The 15575-nt window shown below is 47.2% G+C and overlaps 2 protein-coding genes and 1 long non-coding RNA gene across 5 annotated transcripts in view; all 3 read right to left on the bottom strand.

The window, feature by feature from the left end:
- Positions 1–9406, bottom strand: part of LOC149091301 (uncharacterized) — a 61688-nt gene extending 52282 nt beyond the window's left edge. For both annotated transcript variants that reach the window (XR_016196758.1, XR_016196757.1), the window contains exons 1-2: positions 8321–9406; positions 8174–8251 (exon numbers count right to left, since the gene is read on the bottom strand). This is a non-coding gene — a long non-coding RNA (uncharacterized LOC149091301). The remainder of the gene's footprint in view (positions 1–8173; positions 8252–8320) is intronic.
- LOC115562471 (uncharacterized) lies at positions 2530–4069 on the bottom strand. The gene has a single exon (XM_030384061.2). It carries the CDS (start codon positions 3953–3955, stop codon positions 2708–2710), a length of 1248 nt encoding a protein of 415 aa, XP_030239921.1. The 5' UTR covers positions 3956–4069; the 3' UTR covers positions 2530–2707.
- A 1186-nt stretch (positions 9407–10592) lies between the features above and the next one.
- On the bottom strand, positions 10593–14200 carry SA2 (Stromalin 2). Of its 2 annotated transcripts, XM_089259991.1 has the most exons (8): positions 14085–14200; positions 13898–14021; positions 13662–13835; positions 13396–13597; positions 11824–13337; positions 11475–11765; positions 10894–11392; positions 10593–10830 (listed from the first exon to the last, which is right to left on the bottom strand). In XM_089259991.1, exons 1-8 carry the CDS (start codon positions 14159–14161, stop codon positions 10790–10792), a joined length of 2922 nt encoding a protein of 973 aa, XP_089116117.1. In that variant the 5' UTR covers positions 14162–14200; the 3' UTR covers positions 10593–10789. The 2 variants fall into 2 exon arrangements, with proteins under 2 accessions (XP_089116117.1, XP_030239954.2); XM_030384094.2 differs by lacking the exon at positions 14085–14200 and having other exon boundaries at positions 13898–14050.
- Between the last annotated feature and the right edge of the window lie 1375 nt (positions 14201–15575).

Raw genomic sequence — 15575 nt, 5'->3', positions numbered from 1 at the left:
TATTCATACATTCACTGCAGAGCGTTCTGGTTCTGGGAAGTTCTCATCAACGGCATCTGCGGACGCTGCCTCCGCTGCCTTCGTTGCCTCTGCGGTGCTGGGCTCAGGGCTCTGTTTGCTCATTCTGTTATCAACTATTACAATATTTTTGTTTAATTGACAAACAGGTTTATCATTTGACGCTCCAACTGTTTTTTCCCACAGTCATTTTCGGTCAGGTTAACCATTCCACAGACACCCAGACAATTGGTTCAGTCATCAAATATATAGAGTCTCTGGGAATGCCTGCGAATTGCGAATTTGCACCTAAAATCGTTTTATGAATATTTAAAAGCCCTTCTTCTCTCACTCCCTTAACTGTGAGCCCTTTACCTGAACCAAATCTTCTTCTATATGCTTTCGTCACTCTTCCTTTATTTGTGTAGTTCAATATACTTTTCAAAGGTACTCTTCTCCTGCTGCCAAAAGCTTCACCCTGGCTTCCATCTGCTGAAGCACGATTTCTTGATCAACTCTCGATTAATTGGCCTGTTTCAGTTTTCCCTTTCGTCACAGTCTCGTTTCGAGCTGCCTGATGAGCAATTAAAGCACAGTTAACTGCCAGATCACGACTGGTTGTCTCCAAAAAGTCCGCCCATTAATAACTCAATTCGTCTAAGAGAGAACTTTGAGGCATTTCCAACACTCAGCAGCTGAAGATTAAAGAGCTTCTGCTCTGTGGCTGTGGTTGTGGCTGCGGCTGTGGCTGTGGCTGCTGCTGCTTCTGTCTGTTTGTATTTGCTTTGCTGGCTTCCCAGAGACTTCTCAGTCGATTTCTCACCTGGTGGCCACGCCGAGACGAAAGTCGGGAGCTGCCGCTGCTGCCATTCGACTCGTTTTAATTTGTTTGTTTACGTTTTCCAAGCAAGAGCTGCTGCTCGGCTTTTCCCAGCGTTTCTCGGGGCTCATCTTGTTGTTGGTGGGCAAGATGTTTGGAAAAAGAAGCGTAGTGCCCGAGGCTGCGACTAGTGCCGACCCTAGGGCCGTCCTGATGGCCAGTGCACAGCTAGTACCGCTCGGCTGTTTTTAGTGTTAACAACTCGACACTTCATTAATTGAAGTTGAAAAAGTGCAGCTATAAAAAGACTATTAAGTATCAGCCACACAATGCCAGCAATCAAGTGGATCAGCACTTGGAACCGCCTCAAAGAGATCGCATTAGGCGCAAATTTGATTGCTTTTTAAAAGTTCAATGGTTCGAGTTGTGGTCTACAATTAACTACTCGAGCTTTTACTCAATTCCCGCTGTTTACTCAATTCTCTATTCTCAACACTCAAGTGGGGGCTTTGTTCTGCACCAAATGATTTCATATTTGATAAGTGAGACGAGCAATTGTTGCTCGTGTGTGGGAGATGATATTAGGTGCTCGAATTAGCAGATCAACAAAATAACTTTGGGCTATCTCGTGCTATGAGCACTCATTATCAACATGCTCAGCCAGACTTCAACTATTTAGCTCGTAGTGCTGGTCTGGCCATATCACATTACTCCCAGAGCATACCTTCGGGTATCTGCAACCAGTTATTCAAAATGTAGCGAGGCTCACACATAAATACCAAGTGATTTCAACGTCCCCAATCCATTGTGATGGCCATAAAAATAAATCTATATGCAAATGCGGCTCTAAGCGAACAACAGGCAAAACAAGAGAACTCAAGAATTCAAGCATAAGTCAGGCTTTACTGAGGAGATACCATGCAATGGAAACTGCTGTTGCCGTTGCAGTTGCAGTTGCAGTTGCACCTTTGCAAGGCTTGCCAAAAATAGTCTAGTTGACACTCAAGGACTCGGCAAGGCAGCCAGCAAAGCCTGGCCATTACCATTGGCAGCCGACAACTGGCGCAGAGGCGTCTCCGCGTTTACAAAATGTGACAAGTTGCGGAATTATTTTTCGCAGAAGATGTTCTGTTCGGTGGCTGCGTGCAGATGAGCCGAGATTGATAAGCAGGCGAGAACGACGACGACGACGACAGCCTGAGAGCCCGTGCCATACTGGCACTGTTCCCATTCCAGTCCTGTGGCTGCGATGCAAGTGCGCAGATAATGCGAGCGATTTATGTGGAACCTCCGGAGCGAACGAGCTGCAAACGGAGCGAAAGGGGCGGGTGGCAGCGCGGGCGGGTGTTGACAACAGTAGCCCAGGCAGCAATTTAGCAAAGATTACAACTGGCAATGGCATTTAAGTGGCCATTGTCAGGAGCGCGATCTGCGGGTGTCCGATAAGCGACGGCTCCCAACGTGCGCAGCGTGTGGGCGATCGCAGGATTGTCGTCTGCTTCCCCAGCAGTTGCAAGAAACTAGGTGCTAAAGAGATGGCGCTAGAGCTGCCATATAGAAAAATTATCAACAAAAGTAAGAATAGGCCAAGCTCAAACCAAAAACCTACTTAAATAGTAATAAAGACTGAGGATAATAGAAACGCAGAGAGAGAGATAGAGAGAGCAATCTATTGGTTATAGGACTATAGGAGCTTAACATTCGATTACCTATTCGTATCTGCCCAGCCCTGATTCACGTAGCATGCATCCCTGGCTTTAATATTATACAAACAAGCCATATGTAATATATGGAACACAGACTATATATATGTGAACAACGATTGCTTTCGACAGACCACAGTTGTCACATCGCAAAGTACGTGAAGAATATGGAGAGCAGAACGAATACTTAGTCCCGGTGACACGCATGGCAGGGCTCACGTGGCGGGAACACGACGCGGGGCTTATATGTATGAGGATTGTTTTTGGCCGCGATTTCCTCGTTCCACAACTGGTTGAGGTACTGCTCGAGCTTCTCAACGGGATCCTCGGAGCCGGAGCAGGTGGTAAACGAGGAGCTGCTCTCCGCAGTGGACACGCTGGTGTTGCGATCCTCGTGGCAGACGTTCGACGTCTCACTACAAACGCTGTGCTTGCAGTCGATTGGACAGTGATGATTCTCCCAATCAGTGGCGGGCTCCTGGGCGTCCTCGAAGCTGGTGGCGGACGCCTTATTCGCCTCCAGGCGGTACCACTTCACCTTATACGAGTCCTGGCCGCACTCACCGTACAGCTCGCCGGTCAGCTGGTCGATGTTGCACTCGCAGATGAGCATCGGCGAGTTGCACTTGGTGCAGCGAGGCAGCTTCAGCTCGTGGTTGATGATGGGGCGTGGCCGCTTCACCTTGACATCAGTCTCGATCTTGGGCACCTGCAGGCCGCACAGAATGCAGGACAGTGGCAAATCCTTACAGTCCGCCAATTTGAACTTCTCGTGCACCTTCGCACCGGGCTTCGGGTACCCAGGCACCTCCATGTTGCCACACTTGCGACAGCTGCAGGTGGGCACTGTTAGGGGATTGGCTCGCGCGCTCATCCGATCGTAGAGCGACCGATAGACAATTGTGATCTGTTTCTCGTACGCCTTGTGAGCCCAAAAGAAGGCTGCCTTGTAGTTATCAAAGATCCTCGCCGTCCTGTAGGCGGCATGCAGCCAGGCCGACTTCTGCGTGTGTATGACCATGGCATCATGTATGGGGTTACTGATTGTCCTGGGCGGCTTCCCGTGGAAAAATGCCTTGAAGGCACGCTTGATGATCGCGTACGTCAACATTGCCTCCACGCTCTCCATTTCGCACTTGATGCGCAGCGCCTGCAGCATGTCGTCCCGATGCAAATGCGTGCCAACTGGAGGAGAGGCGGGGCAGCGCGTCCTCAGCTTTTCGTGATAGACAAAGGCGCGCTTGATGATCGATTTGGCATTGCAGGCCTTGGTCGTGTTAATGCCGCAGATCACCATGATCTGGGCTAGACACTTGGCCACATCCTCGATATTGTCCTCAAACAGCTGATAGGGATCGATCTTCCGTTTGCAATTACAGCAGCAGGTCGGCTTCGCATCCAAATCGGTGTTTGCGACCACCTTCTGCTTTGCCATATTGAACGTCTTCTAAGTGGATTTTAACAAATAATTTTGTAGTAAATACTCAAAAGCCGCTCCATCAAAAATATACAAACATATTCAATGCTAAAGGGATTAAGTAATGGGAAATTAGGTGTTCTAAATGAGAACTTGATCAAAGTTTTCCCTTATATATTGTGCCCCGATATACGCCAATCTTTTCCACGGTGCCCTCTCTCGATTCGCCTCGTATAGCTTTTATCATAGACCACCACGAGCCGCTGGCAAAGAACAAACGGCCGTGGCTCGGCTCGACTGCAATTATGCTAAATAGATGCTTTGATAGCTTCATTGGGCAGGGCCGCACGTATAAATAAGAACAAGACAAGCCAAATGGGTCTGTTTAGATTCTGGGCACTGTTGTTGTGTCAGACTAAATTGTTCAAATAAATTAAGTTGTAGCTTTCAAAAAACGAGAGAAGAGACGGCGGCCGGGGCGGGGAGAACACACAGACATCGTGGATAGTGTCTGGGTGTGGGGATTGGGGCAAACAAACAAGTTCGACTGGGCACAGAGATCGGGGCCGTTGCCTCACAGAGGCTGCCGCCTTGTCGCATTGTCATTTGATAAATTATGATATTTGATCAATTGTTCAACAGAGAGTCGGGGCCACTCAAATGGAGATGAGAGCTTCAGGCTGTAGCTCTGTCTGTGACTGTGTCTGTGTCTGTGTCTGCGTCTGTATCTGTGTCTATGTCTGTGCCTAATGAAATGGCTTTCTACGTGTGCCGGCCTTCTCCTCCCGCACCCGACTCACTTTGCCCGTGGTCCGAGGGAGACCCGCATCAAGTTGCCGATTGAACTTTTCTTGTATTTACATTGTAATGGCATCTGGCGAGCAAACACACACACACTCCCATTCTCGTTCCCACTCCCGTCCCATTCCCATTCCCATTCCAATTCCAACTCCCATTCATCTGCATAGCAGCATAATAGAATTGGGACTCGAGACTGCGACTGAAGTCTTGAGAGCAGAGAGATGCCTCTTTATAGTGGCTAATAGGCTCTTGCGCTTTGTTGTTGTGCCGCCGTTTGCACGTTGCAAGGCGCGTTGCACGTAGCGCAGTTCGGCTCAGCATAGCTGCTCTCGCATTCTGTCTCTTCGTCTGCACTTGACTGTGGATTGTGGATTAATGAATGGCCGACAAGCTGGACATGGTCGGTAACCGACTCTTACCACCGCCGCCGCTGCTGCCTGTTTACCATTAATATCCCCCATTCATTGTCGCCGCAGTCAACAGGCCTCTAATTATGTGTAAAGGTGTTGTGTGTGTCCCCTTCCCCTCACTCCTTCTTCCGAAGAGGGGGGTAATTAGTTTTGTAGCGAGAGTTGGGATTGCTGAGTTTCTGCCTATCCCATTGATGGATGCTACTGTATTTTAGATATCCCCCAAAGTACAATAGTAGCAGAAGCTCTACAGCAAAATTTAAGTTTTAATCCTCATTAACCATATCTTTAGTATTACACGAAAACTTTTAATTGCTTTGCTCCATAATTTAAGCCACAACTAAAGCCATTTCATATTTGATGGCTTCTTGATCATTCCCTCTGATCCCTCTGGCTGCGTGCGACACTAAAACTTATTTGTTATTTCATCATTTTTTCAGTCCTGACAAAGTTTTTTATGTCTCAAGCTCAAGAATCCACTTGCTCTGCAACTTGTCTTCGATTTCATTTGATAGCTGTCGAAGTCAGCTGCTGTCACTGGACAAAGTTCAAAGACCCATGCACAAAGGCGACAGCTGATGCTGAAGATGAGTCTGCTGCTGCTGTTCCTGCTGCTGCTGATGCTTGCTGTTGCTCCTGTGTTAAGGACACATTTTCACTTTTATTGCCCTGAAATCGAACGCCTCAAAAATATATAAACCAACACATATAGAGAGGAGAAAACGAAAGAGAACGCGCCAAGTCATCATAAAATGCCAATGTAATGAAATAAATTTAACACAACATTTGTTCTCGGCCTCTGCCCCTTGGCTCAGCTCCTGTCACAACATTTGGCATGGACTGCTGAAGAGATGCAGTCAAAGGGAGTGGGAGACCCATAACAATCAAAAGGGCACACAAAAATATTTTCAATAATAAATCTATTTGATGGGCTGCTGTTGCCTTTGCTTGAGCCACATTTATCAGGGCGCATCCCAGTTTTATGGGCCATGGGCCATGGGCCGCAGGATGCGTTGACAGCAGTCGCAGTCGTTAAAAATCACAAAACGACGCACATGATTAATTGTGCAGACACAGCCATTGGGGGATTCTTCTATGTATTGGGGATACTCGAAGTCAGCTGTTGGCCGACCACCACACCAGCCACACCGAACCACTTGTCACTTGCCATTTGCCTCTGGGCCCTGCCCCGGCCCCTGCCCCAAAGCCCAAGACATTACTTGAATATTTTATGCTCATTCTTCTTTCGAGTTTGCCTCGTTATTAATTTCTGTCCACTTCTCCATCTGTTGCACTTGCTCGCACAAGCTCGCCCTTTTGGCCAGCTGACGGCCTGCCTGGTGGTCAACTGGCCAACTACTCAACTAATTTTCCAATTTGTGGTCCGTGTCAGCCTGATATAAATATCGCATTTAATTGAACTGTCCCTATGTGTCGAACGCTTGACCTAACCCAATAAACCCCAGCGACCTTAATATATTACCAGGTATATGATCAACAAAGCATACCTAGTGAAGCATAACACTCTATAAAAATTTCCGAAAAGAGATCGAGCATCGATTCGTGGGAAATACAAAATGTATATAAAATGTTTCATAAACCAAAAACTTTACTTTCGAAACAAAAAACCACAAGCGAAGATATAGGATAATTCAAAGTTCCATAAAAATGTTTAAATTTCGTTATAAAAATATACATATATATCATAAAGAAAGAAAAAATTAGGAGAAAGCAATAACACTATCTGGAGGCATCCGAATATTCCAAGGAGATCCAACTTCATGCAGCATGCCATAGGGACATATGTTTCCTCTCTCTAGAACGAATGCTGTCTCTCTTTTCAATTGGAATCTGAGCATCTGTTAATAAATCAACACTCGAGAAAGCAGCAACAGCAGAGCGAAGAGAGAGAACCCCTTGTAATTGCTTAATTAAATTGCCACTAAAGTTATAATTTGTGCCTGACTGAGTGCAAAGGATAATGCGCAGATTGTTTGAGCATCCTTTTGTGAGCAGCTGGCACTAAATCAGATTTGCTGACAGGGCTTAACTAATTTCAACCCGGCCACAATTCCGGCTGCACTTGAGCTGAACTGATTCTTTGTGCAGCTTGTACCACTCACTCGCTCCCTCTCTCTCTTTCACACTCGGCATATCCTTTCAAGTGGATGCTGCGCGTGCGTCCCAAGTGGACGCGTGCTAATGGGGAGCAAAGGTGCAGACCAGGGATCAATGGAGCTGCGCGTTAATTTATGCGTGTCCTGCGCAGCTTCAGCTGCAGCCAGTCCCTACCTCGCCCTTTGTGTGTCAAAGGACATGGCATATGCACAGACGGCACGACACAGGCGACATGCCGACACATGACTTTTGTTGACACAAGCAGCCAGCAGCAGGAGAGTCCCTGCACGGCTGCGTCTAAGTGGTATTTATTGGTTTGCCAAGCGCTGGCGACGGCTGCCTCGGCTGCATATCCTGCGCGCAAGGATTGAATTACGCGCTGGCGACACATTTGTAAACAGGCGAATGATTTAGTTGCAGGACTACCGGCGCAGGAGCCAAACACACGGCGCGCCTTATTTGCACGAAGACACACACACACACAGACAATGGTGGAAAGAAACAGAGAGAAACAATAACAAGGACAGCAAACAGATTGCAGACTATACATGTGCCGGCATGTCCTGGCATGTCCTTGACAGATCCTTTGCCACACTCTGTATGTTTGCTGTCACTCAGACGGACAGTGATCACAAACCTGATTGACAATCTACAAATTTGTGCATTTATCAATGAAAAGGACGCTTGTCAAGGTACAACACCGCGACAGCAAAAAGGGAAAAGAGAAAAGTTGATGAATTGAGCGATTGATGTTTTTACACGCAAGCAAACGCGCCGCAAACATGAGTTTAAATACAAATGTGTATATGGACATACATATTTTATAAATAGCTACATATGTAAAGCGTAATTAGTGAAATTAATTCTAAGCACTTTCAAATTGTAAATAGAAATGCGTTCCACATACCTTATTGTGATCCACAACAGCGCCTTCCATTTTCACTGCGATGTCTTTTATTATTTTATTAGCGCCATGCAGCTCCACCTAAAATTTAATCAAAATGTTTTTTACAATTATCGTATTGCAATTCTTACTGATTGCTCATAAACTTACAATTAAGTTAACCTTGCGCCACTCAAATCACTGAAGAGCTCATCATAGGTATTTTGCAAGACTTTTGATACGGTCACACTGCGGCTGAAATCTTATGCAACTTTCATTTCATTTCCTTTATTGTTTTATTATTGCTTTGCAGCTTGTGTACATCATGTTTTCACACTTCACATGTGCACTAACGAATGTTTTTAACACTTTTTACATATGCAATTAATGAATGTCGAACAATAAACAATTTAACTTGCGAAACGCACACTACACACACTGCAGCGCCGCCCGCTGCGCAAACAACGCAAAGAGAAAACCCGCGATGACTGACAAACACAACAACTACAGCAACAGCAATAGCGATGGGATTACACAATTGAAGCGAAGCGCCAGCCGATTAATCCAACTCAATACATACATAATCACACGCACACACACATACGCATACAAACATGGAAACATTGCACTGCAAATTGCGCTGCGACAGGTCGAGAATATTGTTGATCGCGGGCAAACATTTGGGCATATTAATAATTTATGCGATTAATCACAGAAAAGGTTGTTCCAATTGCGCGGAAATTGACGTGCTTTGGGGACTTTTTTTGCAGCCTACTTAAAAAACGGTCACAATTAAATGAATAATACCCCGGGGCTTTATACTTTTTTGTATGTACGTAATCTTTACTAGCCCCTCGCAGTTACATACAAACATGTGTAATATTTGTGACCTTTCCAATAAGCTGAAATTGGCCGTACTACAAAAAAAGAGCTGGCAACGACTGGCTTATAACTGATCCTAGTGAATGGCAATTCTGGAAGCGATTTCCTCGCGTTTTTTAACGCGTGCAATTGCACTTTTTAACCGAACTGAAAAAAGAAACTAAAATACAGCAATAAATTTGTGTTAATAACAGTTGCGATGCCCTGCCTTAACGGGGTAGCCGCCAGCAAGTGGCCATAAATATGGCCAAATGGGTTGACAGTTGGCAGCGACCAACAAAAAGGAGACCAGGAAACCCTTCCTCGAAATGTGAACTCCCAAATAGTTGTGCACCACAATTTGTGGCCAGAAATTTGATATGAATCAAGTGCCACGTGTCGCCCTTGCGAAATTTAGGGAACGCTGCTGCTGCCCCTATATACATGTATGCCAGCACGACAGATGCGCGTGCCCAAAAAAATTCTGTTCTGTTACACTTTCTCGTTTTAGCTTGGCCAAAAAGCAACACACAAGAACAAGAAACTAATCGCCGTAGCGAGGCGCGTTTATCGTTTATCGCGAGCAGGCATCAGCGAAGGCGTGTGTGTGAGTGTCTCTGTGTGTGTGTGTTGGAGGCGGCAACGCATCTCGTTAAACCGCAACCGTTGCCGCTGATTCGAATCGCATTAGCCCATCTGTGCCGCTGGCTGTGCCCCGTTTTGGCTGTTCCCGTTTGCTGAGCGTGAAATGCAAGCAAGGACTCCCTCCTCTCTAGCGGTTGCCCGTTACGCGAATGTGATGTGATGCGATGCGATGCGATGCGATGTGTGTGTGTGAGGGTGGGGGCAACTACCTGCCAGATCGCAGATCCGTTCCAATTTGGCTGCCCAGCTGTTGCCCGCGCCTGCTGCTTGATGCGACGATGCCTAGCAGGCTGGCAACTCTGCCTTCTGATTGATGTGGAGCTGCCTAACGAGCTGGCAACACTGACCAGCTGTGAGCGAAATTCGAACGAAATCTGCTGTTAGCCGACCGCTGCATCCACATTGTGTGGATGACGTTTTATGACGTCAGAACTTTAATGTCTTCGGTGTACTCAATGGCTGTGTAATGCGACACCAGCAGCCGGACACTTGGCATGTGCCAAGGAAATGGACATGGAACACGGTTACCCAAAACCAAAAAACAGAAGTGCCTGCGAGTCCACTTGGATTACATGCCCAAAAATATGTATTTGACCCACACACACTTACACACGCACACCTTATAGCGAGTGTCAAAGGCCGTGTTAGGCTCGTGCACAGCCTTTGACAGGCGCTGAGCGGGGTTCTCTCCCTGCCACTGAATCCCGCCAAGCCAAGCTGCGAGTCAATTTGTCCAAATTGAAAATTGTTGAGCAATGGAAATTCGATACATTTGGCAGCAGCTGCTGCTGCTGTGCCCTCACTTGGCTGCTGCTTGAATGCAGCCAGGCCACCCTGTAACCCAGCCCAACTCACACACGCACATGCATGTGTATGTGCGCATTAAGCTGTAAATGGCAATCGCGCAATACAAATTGAATACGAATTCGAAATCGAGTTCTGCTTTGAGTGCGCTTTTCATTCAGTATTCAAATTTCGATTTCGACGTCTGCGGCTAAGTAACGGAAAAGGAAACGATGGAAAGCAATTCAAAAAGAATCTGCAATCGTTTTAGAGATCTTCAAAGGGGTTTTTGTTATTTTGCCTGTATATTTGTATCGGAAGAGCCATCGTATTGCCACTTAAGGAGTCCATTTAGTCCACCACATTACTAGGTAGATTGTATAGTTCATCCCCTGCAAGCACACAAAGGTAATACTTAATATATTTATTCTATATCAATTTTTAGGTGAACTTACGTCGACAGCTCTGCATTAGAGCTAGTTCCAAGGTATTGCGATAGGTAAGCAGTGGCAGCCAGTCGTTAGTCCGATTCTGAGGCAAAGTCCCATGATCGAAAACCTCCAAGGATTTTAGCACGTCCATCATATCCTGAGCGAGTAGCTGGGGCACGAACTGCTGTATGACAGTCAAAAACAGCAGATCTTTTGGAGGACGCGTGGCATCAGCGGACACCTCCTCCGCAGCAAATCGAATGCCAGCGCGGTGCAGCACAAGCACTCCAGAGCGCACCTCCAGCTGCTTAGTATTAAAGACCTCCGCCAGCACATCCGCCAGCTTTAGGAGATCAGCAAAGTCCGAGGAAGCAGCAGCCAGCTGAGGATCGGGAAAGGCGAGACGAACGCGCTTGTAGACCAACAGGCAGGTATGCATGAGGGTCATGCCGAAGTTCGTGGGATTCACGGACAGGCAGCGCTCGAGCGTAGAGCGCAAAATGTCGCCAAAGACCGGATAGAACTAGAACAGAGAGAAGAGCAGAATTAGTGTGGATTGAAACAATACTACAACTCGACCTGTATATATATGTATATCCACTTACACTATCGTAGTATTGTAGCACTATGCAGGCGCGCATTACTGGCATCACATTGTTGAAGACCAGCTTACAGTAGCTGGCCAGGATGCGCCGCTTGCTCTGCAGGAGTGGAAACATCTCCGCTGGCAGCAGCTCAGCGATGCCGCCAACAAAGACAAAGCGGAGCACGAAGCTTTCGATCAGCTTATAATCGTTAATGTTTGATTTGCACTCCAGGGAACGAATTGGGGTGCAGCTGCTTCGACGCAGCGAATCCGAAAAGAGAACAAATATGTCACAAGCGTAGGTGAAGGCCTGCAAGGAAAGGAGCGTGAGTAAAGGCAGGAGCAGTAGGCGATCTCCCCTAACTTACATCGCATTCCATTTGGACCAGGGAGCCCCGCTCGATTAGCTGAAAGCTTACAGATAGAAAGTTGTCCAAACGTCGACGCAAGTTGCGACACTCTGCCGACACATCCTTGCCTGCCTTGGCAGTCTCCTTCACCCGCATCAAATCCCAGGAGAAAGATACGTATATAGTAGTCAAATAAAAGGAAATGGACTCGGCCGACAGGCATGATTCGCTATCTTGTTTCCCGTTGGCCCAGTCGTCCACTGCGTTCTGCAGCTTCACCAGAGCATTATCGGTCAGCTGCCATTCATATAGGTCGAAGCGAGCGTAGAGCGTGGACAGCAGCCGAAGCGTATCAAGCAGACGTTTAGCATTCTCCTTCATGGGCACGCGGGAGTTGCCCGCAATGGACTGATCCCAGGCTGTGGCTGCGATCATGTAGTTAGTCACAGCACTGTTCAGCAGCTCCTTGCAATGGTTGCCATGGCTCGCGTTTAGGCAGTACAAATGCTTCAAGGTCATGGCGCCCATTTGCAGCACTGCACCATCCTGCTGCTCGAACATAATGTCCTTGATGTGCTCGAGCAGCTCGCCGAACTGTTTATGATGCAGCGACATAAACTGCGGCAGCTCCAGCAGATTGGTCAGGTCCGGATTCGAGTCGTAGAACTGCCTTAAAAGCTTGGGCAACTTGTTTAAGAGGACTGAGGTAGCTTTTTTCTTGGCATTCGGCTGGGCTTCACGCACCAGCTCCTCGGCATAGCGGCCAGGTGGAATCTCACCTGTTACGGCCTGCTTGATGGAACGCGTGAGAATCTCAATGATGGCCGAGCATTCGGCGCGATCCAAGGGCTCCGGCAGGAGTAGCATTGAGACCATTCTAGACCAATCTAGCACGACATCATTGCGTCCATAGTAGGCATCAACTAGGTAGGCTGCATGTTCGTGCTCCTCGAATCGAAGAAAGAACCTAGCCAGCATCAGTATAGCCTCTTCTCTTGAGTTCGTCTCCTTATAGCGATAGGGCACCACATCCGCGGCTGCCTGTGCCACGCCCCGGTGAGCTGCAAAGACCAGTTGCTCGATCACCTGCAGCATGGACTCGTCGAGCATCAAAGGATTGGCCTTATAGAAGAGCCCCAGTAGCTCGACGGCCATCTGGCCCAGTTCGCTCTCCGCGCTCATCGTCAGTCCCAGCAGGGTCATCCTGTACGTGAAGCCCAGCTCAAGGCAAGCAGCGCGCAGCTGCGGATTCTTGTAGAGCTTGAGCAGCGACATAAAGCAGCTTTCAACCACCTTGGCTGCGTTATCCTGCAGAGCAAGGAACAGATGCTTCACATAGTCCGCAATCAGATAACGTTGCGGATACTTCTCCATCCACAAGCCACACTCGGAGAGACACAGAAAACGTATCTCGTCGACCACATCGATGGAGCGCTCCAAGAAGACACCCTCAAAAAGCTTCGACCACATATCCTTGAGCTGCTTGCCCTCCACGCTCACAATGTTGCACAGCGCGGTCATCATCTTGAGAGCTAAGAAACAACAAGAATGTTCCATAGAATGTTCTAGAGTGCCCGGTACAACACTTACCAATCAGCGTGGAGGTGTGCCTAAAAGCACGCACCTTCGAATCCACGCAGACCAGGAGAAAGGAAATCATATTCTTCAAAAGCATATCGTCGAAGAGGAGGCCAGCGCTATGACAGAGATCCATCAAACACTGCATAAATTGGCCAATATTACGAGCAAAACACTTTCCAGTTCTTATAACCAACGGGTAAGACAGCCTCTTCTGCAAATGTATGTATAGGAAGATGTGTGTTAAACATATAAAATGGGGTTGGAAAAGAACTTACATTGCCAAAACGCGCTGTTGCCGCTATGAGGACCTCACTATAGTTAAAGGGGAGTTCTTTTCCGCTGGGCATTTGATACAGACTGCCACTCGCCTCCAACACGAACTGCATAAACTGCACTAGAGCCGCTACTGGCGCATGCCTATATAACCTTATCCAGCTTTCGCAAATACCCTTGAACAAGAAAAAAGGAAGGCTGTGATTATAACATAGCAAACTATACCCGTTTAACTCACCTGCTTCGACTGCTTTCCATTGCAAACAGACTCCAGCAGGGAAGTGCGGGAGCTCGACACGAAATCGTCACTGGAACTATAATCCAAAGGTGCCTCATTCTCCTTGTTGCTGCAGTCGCTGACGCTAATACAACAAAAATGGTATACAAACTTCCAGTTTTACTTTATATAAATCTTTATGTCTTACCAAGATGTATCCATGCTCTCAGCTTCATCGGCTTGCGTGGACTCCACAATTTCGATTTCATCGTCTTTGCTGCTCATTTTAAATAATCAACAATAAACAAAATTATTAGTATCAAGAATTGGCTCAAGTACAAGTACAAGAATTTGCTTAAGTTAATCAGCGTTGCCACACAGCGCCAAATTGCGAAAGTCGATAGTGAAGTCCTTAGCAAGAGAACCACTAACGAACCAGTGAGCTTTTGAGCCAAAACCGTAGCCATACAACATTGCATGTAGCCAGGGACTGCAATTGTGTGTCCGTCCCTAAATCATATTCTTAATGAGCATCAATGCTCTTATACAATTTCCACGAATCATCATGAAAATGCTAACTTCTTGTATGAGTTCGGCTCCTCGCGAAGAAATTGCCTATTTATAGAGAGATGGAGAGAGCATAGGGTAACAAAAAATAGCATATTGGTACACTATATGAGAATAGTCGCCGCTCATCTGCAAATTTTCGGGAGTGGATAAAATTTGCTCTACTTGTTAGCAAAGAAGATTCGAGTACACCCAACAAATATATTTCTATATAAACATTAAACTGAGCTTTATTTTCATGAAAATAAATAGTTTTCATATTTATACATGCTTGAGCCTATCATTTGATTTGCCAACACAGTTACATCTGCAGACGCTCTTCAGATTGAGCAAAAATACATTGCTTAACACTAAATAGCTGTTGAGTCAATAGTTTGTTTCTCTAGCCCGTTTCGGGTTTTCCCACCGCTCTGTCAAATCGTGTGTATTCCTGTGATAATTCAATCCCGCAACAGGGCCAATTACGTTGGTCAGTGCCATTATTCCCACAGGCCGGGTCACTCCAGACAGCCTCAGTCAGCCAGGTAGGTAGCGAAACAACAAACAATTAGCTCAATAGCTCAGCCCCTGCTCCTCCGCAATGATACACAAACAGAGCGCAAATTGGGCAGAGCCACTTGTCGGGGCGTCTCAAAGAACTGAGCGCAGCGAGATCTGAGAGAGAGGCCGCCGCCGCCGCTGCCGTTGCCCGGGCAGTCGCCTACGTTGAGGTCGCGTTTGAGGCTAACAAGGACCAAATAATCGGCCTCTGCCTCCCAAAAGCCAAACACAAATATTGACGTTGCTTATCGCACGCGATCGCCGGAACCACACGAACCACACTAAAAACACAGATCAGAGCACCACCGCCGACGCTGCCACCGTCGAGCTGTCGATCCGCCGATCCGCTGACCATGGCCACTCGAATGACTTGGCAAGTTGGCAACAAATTATTTCAATCTGCGCTGATGACGCGGCTCATTCCGCGATGATAAAAAGCTGGCGATAACATTTCGTTTCGGGCATTCCTGGAAGGCAGGCACAAATATTGACGCCCAGCTCATGAAAATTGGCTCAGCAGCTGCCGACTGTCGACTGTCGATTGCCGACTCCTGCTGCTGCTGCTGCTGTTGCCTTGATTGAAAGATCAATC

The sequence above is a fragment of the Drosophila navojoa genome, chromosome 4, assembly GCF_054131105.1.
Source record: "Drosophila navojoa isolate 15081-1374.11 chromosome 4, UAZ_NAV_1.0, whole genome shotgun sequence".
Taxonomy (NCBI): Eukaryota; Metazoa; Arthropoda; class Insecta; order Diptera; family Drosophilidae; genus Drosophila; species Drosophila navojoa.
The sequence above is the reverse complement of the archived record's forward strand: the minus strand, read 5'-3'. Positions and strand labels throughout refer to the sequence as shown.